The 13,803-nt window shown below is 33.5% G+C and overlaps 1 protein-coding gene across 1 annotated transcript; it reads left to right on the plus strand.

Annotated features, from left to right (window-relative positions):
- Nucleotides 1–1,986: 1,986 nt before the first annotated feature.
- On the plus strand, nucleotides 1,987–12,601 carry LOC134257882 (kelch-like protein 26). The gene is made up of 10 exons (XM_062740460.1): nucleotides 1,987–2,024; nucleotides 2,341–2,465; nucleotides 2,674–3,586; nucleotides 3,759–3,920; nucleotides 4,553–4,707; nucleotides 5,837–5,942; nucleotides 6,069–6,239; nucleotides 7,715–7,858; nucleotides 9,715–9,802; nucleotides 10,839–12,601. The coding sequence occupies exons 1-10, from the start codon at nucleotides 2,018–2,020 to the stop codon at nucleotides 10,912–10,914; spliced, it is 1,947 nt and encodes a 648-aa protein (XP_062596444.1). The 5' UTR covers nucleotides 1,987–2,017; the 3' UTR covers nucleotides 10,915–12,601.
- Nucleotides 12,602–13,803: the final 1,202 nt, after the last annotated feature.

Genomic DNA, 13,803 nt, shown 5'->3' on the forward strand with positions numbered 1-13,803 from the left:
TCTTTAGTATGTCCCTCCTTCCACTTAGGCTAAAACTGAACAAGTTTAGCTTTTAAAAAAAGCTTAGAGAGTCAGCCAGTGGATTTTTCTTATTTGTGAAAATGTTTTGAAGAATACGTGTACTACGGTACTGAAAAAAATGCTTTATACCGGTATTGCATGTTTTGTCTCTTAATCAAAAGACAGATATAGTGTAATAAAAATTTAAGTTCAACTTCACAAAACATAATTCCATGAAATTATAAACCTATCTCATCGGATCTAATGGAGTTTAATTTATGAGGATAGGGGACATAGCAATTTCAACAATCCTGCGGCCACCAAACGGAACCTCGTAAGCTTCACTTTCACCCTGTCAGAGTTTGTCATGTTGCAGGTTGAATCACTTAGTGCTACTGTGTTTAGACAACAGAGACACCCTTGCCCCTGCGATAAAGTAACAGCCATACTGAACCCTTAATTGAGAATATCAATAAAGAGCCACTTAAATACATGTAACAAGTACGTACATTTTCTAGTACTCTTAAATTAGAAAAATTTCATCCAAACAGGTAACATGTAAGCTTTTTTTTAGCCTAATCTTTGCATAATTTAAGACATGGGTATTTTTATTTAAGTTTGTTAACTATCACTACTTTAATTTGACCTAGCTAGCTGAATTTAAACTTGAAACTTAAAAAAAGTAGAATTGAAACAAAATAAACAACACGATGACTGGTAAACAAATTCATTTATCAAACTTCTATAACGTAAGAAAACTATAAATCTCTTAATCTGATTGCCACAACATAAATAGTTTCATTCACTGAACAAACTAATTCAGAGAATCTGCGTCTCCCACTTAGGAAAAAAGCATGGATTGCGCAGATCTAAAAAAAAAAAAAGGGGGGGGGTGGTCACGGGACCATATGGTGGATCGAGTTATGGTATAAAATTTGATTGTAAAACGCAAAAATGTTTCTTTTGATATTGACTGGAAATGAAAGTTTTACACACACTCACACAGAGATGTGAATTTATTACCTTGACCTTGAACGTCAAAATAAATCTATACGTGTCTTCTTTTCAGCATAGGTTGTTGTGCTATAAAATTTCATTTCTAAAGCTCAAGGGCTTATCGAGATATTGCATGGACACAAAGGTGTTCAAACAGACATAATTTTGTTTTCATTACCTTGACCATTGACGTTTTTACCTCAAAATCAAGAGAGGTTTTCAATAGTAAGTTGTGTAAAATTTCACAACAAAAGCTCAAGGGCTTCTCTAATTATTTCAAGGAGTTGAAAGTGTTACCTGTAGACAGAAGTACAGACAGGGGTTTAGACAGGCAGACCGAAATAAAATAATATCCTCCACTTCCAGCGGGGGACATTACAAACGAGCAAGCTCAGCCATCGAAGTATCCGCTGTATGCACTAATAAGTCAGTTCACTTAATTGTATCGGGATCGAAATGATGTAATGAAAACGAAAGTAAAACTAATAAAAACTGAATAACTTCAAAATCTCTATTAATCCAATGTTTGTGTCGTAGATTTAAATACATATATAAAATAACTTCAATATACTTTGCAAAAGTCCTTCAATTAACGCATCAAACACTGTGCGATATTTCATACAACTTTGCTTTTAGAACACATTTCACTCAGATGCGAACCAGTTTAATTACACGAGGTTTTAAAAATGGGAAGTAGGATTGTACACAAAGGTTCTAGAAATAAACAAGCATAATGACTTTCTTATTTAAGTTGAATTTAAATTTACAGATTACCGTAGTGTTAAATAGGGATTTCTTTGTTTATTCTATACTGATTTTACTGAAATGAAAGCTAGTGTGATTTGCTGCAGAACTACCTCCCAGAATTCCAAAACGCGCAAGCGCATTTGAAGTTCTTCGTACCATAACTAGTCAGCCCGCGGGCTGACTAACAAGCATTGCAGAACTTTGGCGGGTTTCGTGAAAATGAAAGTAGATTTACTACCTCCACAAACAGAAGAACTCGCAACACTCGCAGAAGATGAGTGGTAAGTAAAACAGTAATTTGTAGGATTTTGTAGGATTATTTTATATCTTATGATGAGGAAAGGTTAATTATCATTTTTTTTATTTATAATCCTCTTCGTATAATTTGTTTTATGTGAAAAGATCAAGATATTCTCATTGAATGCCATGTGCAGCACTGCACGTGCACTGCTCAATACATCATCAAAGATCATTGGCGCGTAGGCCTACGATGAAGTAACGTTACATATCAATAATACAATATTTATTTGCACATATGTAAATATTAATTAATCAAATTGATGTGAATATATGTGTATGTTTTGTGCTTGGATATAGATTTACAGGAAGAAGAATGTAGCTCTCCAGATTTCTGTGAGAAACTGAGCAGCAGTCTCCTACAGCTGTATGAGGAGCAGAAGTTCTGTGACTTTAATGTCTCGGTCGAGAAAAGAGTGTTTAAGGTATGGTTTGTTTGACTCAGGCTTCAGTTGTATCAAACGGCTGTCAAATGTGTCTATGTCCTTTCATTTTTTTTTTTTTTTTTACAATTTAGCATGTTTAGGATTGTCTTCAAATTGGATTATTAAATATAGGTGTATGCAGTACTTATTTTAACTTAACATGGTCTAAAATTCATTGAATTTTATTGGAAATAAATTAATTCATCAGGTCCATAAAGCTGTGATGGCGAGTGTAAGTGACTACTTCAGGGCCATGCTGGAACATGACATGCTGGAAAGTAAAAAAGGTATTTTAGAGCTAAAAAGCCTCTCAGTTGCGGGAGTTGAACCTCTCATCAAATTCTCGTACTGTGGAACAATGACTTTGAACCTTGGAAACATTTATGAAGTGATGAATGCAGCAACTTTTCTTCAGATCATGCCGGCTGTTGATTGTTGTGTCCAGTATCTAAAGAACAAGCTAACGTTTGAAAATGCTGAGGAGTTGCTAAGGATAGCAGATCTGTATTCAATACCTCAACTAAAAAGTTACTACAGAAAGTACATTTTAACTAATTTCCTAGAGTTTGGACTGACAGATAAATTTCTTGATTTGGACAGTGAGACACTGGCAGATTACCTCAGTGACGATGCTCTGAATACAACCTCAGAATGCATACTTCTACATCTTGTTATGAACTGGTACAATCACGATGCAGAAAATCGTAAAGATTCAGCCCTGGAGGTGTTTGAAAAAATCAGGTACGTCATTGATGGATGGCCTGCTGTGCAGTATGCTATAAACTGTGAACCATTCAAGACGATACCAGCATTAAAGGAAGTTATCAAGTTTGCCGACTCTTATTTGGGGAACTATGAGAAGAGATTTACATTTGACACCCATAGGACCCGAATAAGAGGCACTAAAAAATCATTGATTCAAATAGGCGGGGAAATAAAATTCTCATATGACTATTGGGACGATGCATTAGACTTTCCAATGTTATTCAGAAATGATATTTTGGGTTGGCATAGGAACCATTATTATGATTCTAACCTGAAGAAATGGCTTCCTCTTGGAGATGCTGAGATTCAAGCAAAACTCTCGTCACATGCTGCTTTGACAGAAGTGAATGGAAATGGTAAAACTTGATTTCAGTTCATTAAAAGATGTATTATTATAAGAAGTAAAAAAAAAATTCTCAGTATTTAAGATATAAGAATTCAAATCTTGTATCATGTTCATTATTGTGTGGAAGGCAAAACTACTGTCAGACAGTAGCTTATTTATACAAGCTTCTTTTTGTTTCCTAGCAATAATGTGTGGAGGCTACACATATGGTGTGACTGAGACAGGACTCATTTCTAAACACGTGACAAAAAGGACCTGGTTATTTACAGCCAGCGACTGTCGACTGAGGGATATGCCGTCCATGCAACATGCTCGGGTCAAGCATGCAGCAGTCTTCCTGCAAGGTAAAATGAAGCATTTTTGAAGTTTTCCATTCTAGAGGAAAGTTCTCTTGCTAGCCTAAATTTAAAGCGTACATGACTGCATGTAAAGTTCAGTTTCACCTGAAGAGCAATAATGGTACAGCTGTGTGGGGTTGTCTGTCACAAAAACTTTAACCTTGGTCTTAAATTTTAAATGAGTAGAGATGGGGCTTTCATATTTCATATGTATATTAATGACATGTGACAAGATCCCTCCAGATGTACTACAATTTTTTTTACCCCTTGATCTTGAAGTTTGACATATTTTCAATAATTTTAGCATACCCGCTAACTTTAAATTATTCATAACTTTTGAAACGGAAAAAAATTAGGTTTCACATTAAACAGGTATATTACCTGTGAAAAGACCTTTCTGGATATACTATGTTTTTTTTTACACCCTGTGACCTTATCTTTGAAGTTTTCAAGACCATGTCATTGCATGGTGGCCTTATTTTATTGTTGATTTTTAGGATGTGTCTTTGCCATTGGTGGGCTTATTTTATGGCTAATACAGGGTGTGTCTATAACATTGGTGGCCTTATTTCATTGTTGACTGTTTTTAGGATGTGTCTATGCCATCTGTAGCCTTGTTTTATCGTTGACTGTTTTAGGATGTGTCTATGCCATTGGTGGATCTGATGGCCTACGTAAGTTGTGCTCTGTGGAGAGGCTGGGCTGTGATGAGGAGGATAAGATGTCCTGGTCGTACGTCCGCGGATTATCAGCTTCTCTAGACTCCCATGCTGCTGTGGTCTGTAAAAACAAGGTTCGTAACATGCTGAAATAAGAAGTTTATAATTGAAAAAACATTTATGTATGTGTACAAACATTTATGCATGTAGCTGTTACAACATGTCAAGCAAATTTAACATGGATATCGTAAGTTAAGGTGTACAACAATGTCTAAATTTATATCTCTTTACCTAAAAACAATGTATCATTAAAGCCGCTTGGTCTGATTCTAATCGCTAAAAATACATATTCGTTTTTCCTCTTGAAAAATAATTGTCCATAAATTGTTTCAACTTTTGTCAAATTATATCCCCAACGTCTTTTTCTTTTAAAAGATATCAAAATTCAAAAGTTAAAAAAATAATTTTTGTTAGGTCACACTAAAAATAATCCTATGTTGATCATTGTTGATATCGCGTGAAATCACCTTCGAAAAATTAAATTTATCGCTTACATGTTTATCTCATGAAGAACAAACCCAAGCATTTTTTTCCACAACAAAGTACATATTTTATCTGTACACGGACAATATTTTAGCTCCTTTAAAAAAATCATTTAAAATATCTGATTTTCCTTTATTCTTTAAATATGCATATTAATATAAAAATTACTATGGATTATATTCAATTAATTTCTTAATTTTGAAAAGATGTATTATGACTAAGGCTTCTACTAATAGAGAAAAAAAATACTCGGGTTTGAATTATCTTCATTATTAGATATAACCGATAAATTTATTTTTTTCAAAATTGACTTCACAACAGATCTTAAACTTCCGTCAGGAACTACTGTTTGTCAATATGGTTTTTGATATGCGTTTTCCATGTAAGGATTGTTGTAATAAACTTAATTAAATCAATCTTGTAATTTATTTTTATATATTATCTATGTAATGACGTACTTTTATTGTGTAAGATAATATGTGCCTGTTTCGGGTTAAGCGGCTTTAACTGGATTTTAAAAAAACAAAACAATTTTAGCTTTCTTGGAAAAATTGATTTTGATAAGAAAATTTGTTTTGTTAGATGAAATTTAAAACTTACTCAAAAACTGAAGATAATTATTTTGTGAAAAGGGTTATTGTACTGAAAGTTAATCTCTTTGTTAATACTGACAAGTATAACTTGTAATTATATATCTGGAATGCTTTGAAATCTTTGAAGATATACATATCTGGTGGAGAAAAAAGACGGGGCCACATAACAAACATGGTGTGGTGCTACTGTCCCGAACTCAACAGGTGGCGCAAGAGGACGTCAATGTTGAAAGGTATGGCATAAAACGTACTAAAGATCAAGATCACTTTGTATTAAATATGGACACCTGCAAGTATTGCTAAAAATAGGCTCTGCTTGGAGTTATAAATAATCTTTTCTTTAAATCTTTTGTCCTCAGAGAGAAGTGGACATGGAATGGCCAACGTTAATGACACGATATACGTGCTGGGTGGTGTCTCGGGTACATATGAGGTTCTGGACACCATTGAAACATACAGTGTGGACAAAGATACCTGGACAATGATTTGTACCACTCTGCCATTGCCTGTATGTTTTGCTTCAACAGTTGGTAAGATACTGTTAAAGTTTTCAACTTAATTTTGGAAATATTTTAAATAATATAAATTTAATTGATTTTATAAACCAGATTTTTTCGGTCCTGTCGGCAAGGCCTCGATAACATTTAAGAAAATGGACGTTTGAAAAAAAATTTAGCGTAATGCAAATTTAATAAAGGTCGGGATCGGGATTTTTCAAAAACAAGAAAAAATGGCCGCGTTACACAGCATGTTGACGATAGCTAAGTAAATTTGTTATAGCAAAGTCATAAAAAAATATTAAAGATCCCAAGACAGGAAACTTGTTAGATTGAAGTCTATTGAAAATAAGAAAGGACATTTTGCTGCTGTTATTCATATGATTTTACCAGCATCAAAATAACGGATACAAGTATCTGGTCTGACAAAAGTTTGACTGGTCCGACAAAACATTCGACTGTGTCAGACCAAATGTCTGACAGTGATTCAAAAATTTCGACAAGTCTGATAAACCATTTTTTCTCTGACTCCTAATGGACAAGCATCAGAAGTTTTTAAAAAGTCTTAGGTATGAATACTATGATTAACTTAAAAAATTTAATAATTTGGGGGACTATGTACATATTTTTTTCACAAACCTTTAGCCACATCAGACATAAGTTTTTGGCTCTACTGGTCAGAGACCAGAAGAGCTTATGCGATAGTAATGCGTCCGTCCGTCTGTCTGTCCGTCCGTCCGTCTGTCTGTCTGTAAACAATTTTTCAAAATGCTACTCCTCCTACAGTTTTGGTCCAATTTCAATATAGCTTGGCACACAAGTAGACTACACTAAGATACATAATTCTGTGCATCGGTTTTTGATTTCGATGAACGGTGTTGCCATGGTTACTAAAAATAGAAATTTCTGTGAAATGCTTTCAAAATGCTACTCCTCCTACAGTTTTGGTCCGATTTCAATATAACTTGGCACACAAGTAGACTACACTAAGATATATAATTCTATGCATCGGTTTCTGATTTTGATGAACGGTGTTGCCGTGGTTACTAAAAATAGAAATTTCTGTGAAATGCTTTCAAAATGCTACTCCTTCTACAGTTTTGGTCCGATTTCAATATAACTTGGCACACAAGTAGACTACACAAGGATACATAATTCTGTGCATCGGTTTTTGATTTCGATGAACGGTGTTGCCATGGTTACTTAAAATAGAAATTTCTGTGAAATGCTTTCAAAATGCTACTCCTCCTACAGTTTTGGTCCGATTTCAGTATAACTTTGCACACAAGTAGACTACACTAAGATACATAATTCTGTGCATCAGTTTTAATTTTGATGACTGACAAGGATCAATTTTCTATTTATTTCTGTTTTAAAGTTTCAAATCCCAACTGCTACTTTTTTCTTCCTTTGTTTTAAGTATAAACCAGTAGAGCTACAGTCTCAACAGAGACTTCTGGTTTTTACCAGTTTGTAGTTATGAATGATAAGATTTTACTGATTTGTAGTTATGGATGACAAGATTTTACTAGTCGGCGGTAAAAAGACTGGAGAGACAGATAATGAGGATGATGGAATTGATAATATAGAGATGTATGACCCGAAAGAGGATGTGTGGACATCAATGGGAACCTTAATCAGGCCATTGAAATGTAATAAAATAATGTCTCTTATAAATACTGGGACATCAATGGGAACCTTAATCAGGCCACTGAAATGTAATAAAATAATGTCTCATAAATAATAAGACAATAATGGGAGTTTTAATCAGGCCACTGAAATGTAATAAAATAATGTCTCTTATAAATACTGGGACATCAATGGGAACCTTAATCAGGCCATTGAAATGTAATAAAATAATGTCTCATAAATACTAAGACAATAATGGGAGACTTAATCAGGCCACTGAAATGTAATAAAATAATGTTACTTATAAATACTAAGACATCAATGGGAACATTAATCAGGCCAATGAAATGTAATAAAAAAATGTCTCTATAAATACTGGGACATCAATGGGAACCTTAATCAGGCCACTGAAATGTAATAATATAATGTCTCTATAAATACTAAGACATCAATGGGAACCTTAATCAGGCCATTGAAATGTAATATAATAATGTTACTTATAAATACTAAGACATCAATGGGAACATTAATCAGGCCACTGAAATGTAATAATATAATGTCTCTATAAATACTGGGACATCAATGGGAACCTTAATCAGGCCATTGAAATGTAATAAAATAATGTCTTTATAAATACTAAGACATCAATGGGAACCTTAATCAGGCCATGCACTGTAATGTAATAAAAATAATGTCTCTTATAAATACTGGGACATCAATGGGAACCTTAATCAGGCCATTGAAATGTAATAAAATAATGTCTCTATAAATACTAAGACATCAATGGGAGCCTTAATCAGGCCATTGAAATGTAATAAAATAATGTCTCTATAAATACTAGGACATCAATGGGAGCCTTAATCAGGCCATTGAAATGTAATAAAATAATGTCTCTATAAATACTAAGACATCAATGGGAGCCTTAATCAGGCCATTGAAATGTAATAAAATAATGTCTCTATAAATACTAAGACATCAATGGGAACCTTAATCAGGCCATTGAAATGTAATAAAATAATGTCTCTATAAATACTAGGACATCAATGGGAACCTTAATCAGGCCATTGAAATGTAATAAAATAATGTCTCTATAAATACTAAGACATCAATGGGAGCCTTAATCAGGCCATTGAAATGTAATAAAATAATGTCTCTATAAATACTAGGACATCAATGGGAGCCTTAATCAGGCCATTGAAATGTAATAAAATAATGTCTCTATAAATTAGGACATCAATGGGAACCTTAATCAGGCCATTGAAATGTAATAAAATAATGTCTCTATAAATACTAGGACATCAATGGGAGCCTTAATCAGGCCATTGAAATGTAATAAACTAATGTCTCTATAAATACTAAGACATCAATGGGAGCCTTAATCAGGCCATTGAAATGTAATAAAATAATGTCTCTATGAATACTAGGATATCAATGGGAACCTTAATCAGGCCATTGAAATGTAATAAAATAATGTCTCTATAAATACTAAGACATCAATGGGAACCTTAATCAGGCCATTGAAATGTAATAAAATAATGTCTCTATAAATACTAGGACATCAATGGGAACCTTAATCAGGCCATTGAAATGTAATAAAATAATGTCTCTATAAATACTAAGACATCAATGGGAACCTTAATCAGGCCATTGAAATGTAATCAAATAATGTCCCTTATAAGTGCTACTTCTTTTTTTTGGGGGGGGGGGTTAAGAATTTAATTATGAATGTATAAATCACAATTCCAATTTGGCAGGGAAAGTATCATGAAACAGTTACTCTAATTTGTTCTTAAAATAGCCACAATTAAGTTTTCTCCTATTTTAATGATTTGATGACTTATTAGTCCATTTGAATTTACCTATATTTTTTGGATTTCAGTCCAGTCATGCTGTGCCTTGACATTGAAACTGACTGGTAAAGGGGAGATGGAAACTGATGAAATATTCGCTAAATATGCTAATATTGTGTAAGTATTATGATTATACATGTACAATGTATATATCCCTGAACCATTATTAGCAAGCATGGAAAAGTTATTAATGCACTGAAACATACATTTTTATGCCCCCCTTCGAAGAAGGGAGGGCATATTGCTTTGCTGCTGTCTGTCGGTCGGTCGGTCGGTCTGTCGGTCCACTTAGTTTCCGTTCATTTTCTTCGCAACCCTTGCACATACTGAAATGAAATTTGGTATACAGATATATCACATGAATATCTAGGTCAAGTTCTGTTTTGGTTATGATTGCACCATATTTGACACAGTTATGCCCCTTGGACTTAGAAAAATTTCAATTATTTGCAGTTTCCGTTCATTTTCTTCGCAACCGTTGCACACACTGAAATGAAATTTTGTATACTGATATATCACATAAATTTCTAGGTCACGTTTTGTTCTGGGTACGATCGCTCCATTTTTGACTGAGTTATGCCCCTTGGACATAGAAAAATTTCAATTATTTGCAGTTTCCGTTCATTTTCTTCGCAACCATTGCACACACTGAAATGAAATTTTGTATACAGATATATCACATGAATATCTAGGTCAAGTTCTGTTTTGTATACGATCACACCATTTTTGACAGAGTTATGCCCCTTAGACCTAGAAAAATTCCAATTATTTGCAGTTTTCGTTCATTTTCCTTGTAGAGGTTGCACATACTGAGATGAAATTTGGTATACAGATTTATCAGATTAATATCTAGGTCAAGTTCTGTTTTCGGTACAATCGCACTATTTTTGACAGAGTTATGCCCTTTTGGATTTAGAAAAATTTCCAATTTTGGGGGGAGGGGGGCATAAGTGTTTTACAAACATCTCTTGTTAATAGCAGATCAGTACTGTTCCAAAAAAACAAAAACAAAAAAAAAAAAGAATTTTGGAAAGTAGAACAGCCAGACTTTTGATTTCTGGATAATTTTTAAAGTTTAGCTGTACGTGATAACTTTTTGAACAAAATTTATCTATTTTTATCATACATTTTTTTCTGTCTTTGATTTTGATAGGAATAATGATAACCATTTTGAAGATCTGAGTAATGAGCTGGACAGGTTTTACAGCACAATACCAGAGGACTCTTAACCAGTAACTCCAGTATATTCTACAAGCCTTCATCTTCAAGTGTCTCATGGTGATGATTCAGATAGGAAGATAGCTTTGTTAATGATTTTTTTACATTTATTTTTTTTTTATTGATATCGTTTTGGACAAGAAGTGTGCTAATCAATAAGAAGGAAGCATTGTAGTACACTAAACTTTTCAGCAGTGTAAATGTTTTTGGAATCACTGTGTATTGTTTATTACATGTAGGAACATGCATGACTTGTTTCAAAAGCCCACAGTTTAAGTTAAGTTTTGCATTTACTTTTAGTTGTATTTTTACTATTTTTTATATCTTACTTATACCAGTACTTTTTTAATGAATTTTGGAGCAGTAACTCCAGAATAAATAAGTCATCTAATATGTCTGTATTACATTACTTGAAAGGATTTGTAAAAACTTTCTTTTTTGCACATAAACTACAGGAACCATGTGCTTAACAAGAGGCCCATGTGCCACAACACTCACCTGAATAACTTTGACCTTGCTTTTCTTCATCAGATTTTCTTCATACTTGATATTGTGGCCCCATGGTAATGAATTGGACAATTAAGAATCTACACTACTTCAAGAAACTTCCACATGTTACATCTGTCAGCTTTCTGGCCCGGTGGTTGAGGAGAAAAGATTTATACTATATATTTCAATGGAAAAAAATTGACTTCCTATTGTAGTCTCACCCTATTCCAGCTTTCTGACTCAGTAGTTTTTGAGAAGATTTGAGATTTTTGAATTTTTCCCTGTAATATTTCAATGTTAAACTTGGATTCCTATTTGAAGCCCCTGGCATACCCTATCCCCCCCAGGGGGTTATATTATAACATAATATATTGTTATGATGTATTGTAACAATTGAGAAGACTGATCTGCTTACAAGGAGTCAATTACCTAAAACTGATTGTGACCTAAACTTTAAGATGGGATTGGTGGAGGGAAATGAGTTCTAGAGCAGTGTTCAAAACAATCCCAAGATTATTTGTTGAATTATAATGAAGTTGTGAGTTGATAAAACATTCATATATGTTAAAAGAATTTATAAGGGAATTCATTGAAAGCATTTACTCACATTGAGGTTCCTAGTGTCTTAATTACTGTAAATCACTTTTTATTTGTGAGAACTTTATTTTCGCGTAATTACGCGAGACATTATGCTCGCGAAAATTTTATTCTTGTGTATAATAGAATTCCTTAAGATTACATAGAGCAATAACCACAATTTGTGAAAATTTTGTCTCGCTTATCAAGAGTTAATGACTATCTCGCAAAAATAAGGTGTCGCAAAAATTAAGTGATCTACAGACGTACCATGTTCTCCACTAAAACATGGATTTTTTCATATCTGAGATATATTTAGCATTTGATTAAAATGTTGCAATGATCTATAAAGTTTTAACTCAGAAATCTATTATATTATTATAGTGGAAGTAATTTTGTTTTCCATAAGGTATTATGTTATGTGTTCAGTCTTAATCCACAGAAGCTTGTCCGTATGTACTTTAAGTACATTTCAGGCATGAAGTGTTGCTGATCTAGGATTTTCTTCACAAAGATTGAACAGATTGTTTATTGAGATTCCATGAAATTATGACCCCCATGGAATAAGTACAGTTACAATATATTTAGTATATTATACAATTATGGACTCTTGGTGTTGAATATCATTGGCAGATCCAGAGGGGGGGTTCTGGGGGTTGGAACCCCCCCTTTATTTTTTGGAGAGTGAGAGCGGATAAAACGTTTTCCGAGATTATATACATTTGTATTTGTATGTCCCACTTATTTATTGAATACAGAGATTCTCACACATTAAGTTTCCTCCAATCACCTTCTCTATTATACTTTTTTATGAGAGAATGGTAGAAAATATTCTACTTATTTTTATATATCTAGATCTTGTATGTAGCATGCAAAGTTTAATATGATATTGGATTCCCGCGATCTTTGGCTGTGTTGGCTATACTTGTACCGTTTTTTATCATATCTAGATCTATTGAAGGAACTAACATGTAACTCTGTTTTAAAGCCCACCCGCATCCCACCCCAAAAAAAGTTTTTTCAAATTCTTAAAGAAAATTCTTTATACTCTTCGGAAATGATACAAATCCATTCAATTTTAAGGCTTCTTTTGTTTTTGAAACGTTTTTTTTTTGTTTTTTGTTTTTTTTTTTTTTTTTGGTTTTGTTTTGTTTATTTTGTATTTGTTGTTTTGTTCGTACTGGGGGTACGCTTTAAAAAAAAAAAAGGCCATAAAACAAAGATAGTATTTAGCACAACCTTAGATATTTCCATACAAGTCTGTGAATCTTTGCTTGAGAGTATGTATTGAGGGGGGGGGGGGGGGGTAAGAGGGAAACAACCCTGGAACCCCCCTTTCAAAAATTGCTGGATCCGCCCCTGAATATGGTTTATTTATTCACCAGAAAAATATCAGTATTGATATTTTTCTGGTGCATTTAACAATTATAAACCATATTCAACACCAAAAGAGTCAATAATTGTTTTATTATATAGTCTGTATTTGCATAAATAAGACATTGAAGGCTGCATGACGACCCCATTTTAATTTCCGAACCTCCGTCTTTGAAAATGAAAAAAATCTCAAGAGTACAGTTTGTAACCTCCGTGTTTTCCTTTGAGTTTCGCTATATGAAAGATGTCTAAATGTTTGAAAATATAATCCTATGAAAGGTTTGTCTTTAGAACATTTTTCCTGCTTAGATGTCATAGGTGGCTGCGGCCACTGCAACCATTGTTTACAATGTTGATTGAGGTTTTGATTGTGACGTCAAAATGCCCTTTCATGGGCAGTGACCATCAGGTGAAAACGGCCCAATATCCAGTGAATATGTAGTGTTATGAACTGTTTGCGT

Source organism: Saccostrea cucullata, unplaced genomic scaffold, assembly GCF_032062105.1.
Source record: "Saccostrea cucullata isolate Sc308-1 unplaced genomic scaffold, CSIRO_AGI_Scuc_v1 ctg2831, whole genome shotgun sequence".
NCBI classification, from domain to species: Eukaryota; Metazoa; Mollusca; class Bivalvia; order Ostreida; family Ostreidae; genus Saccostrea; species Saccostrea cuccullata.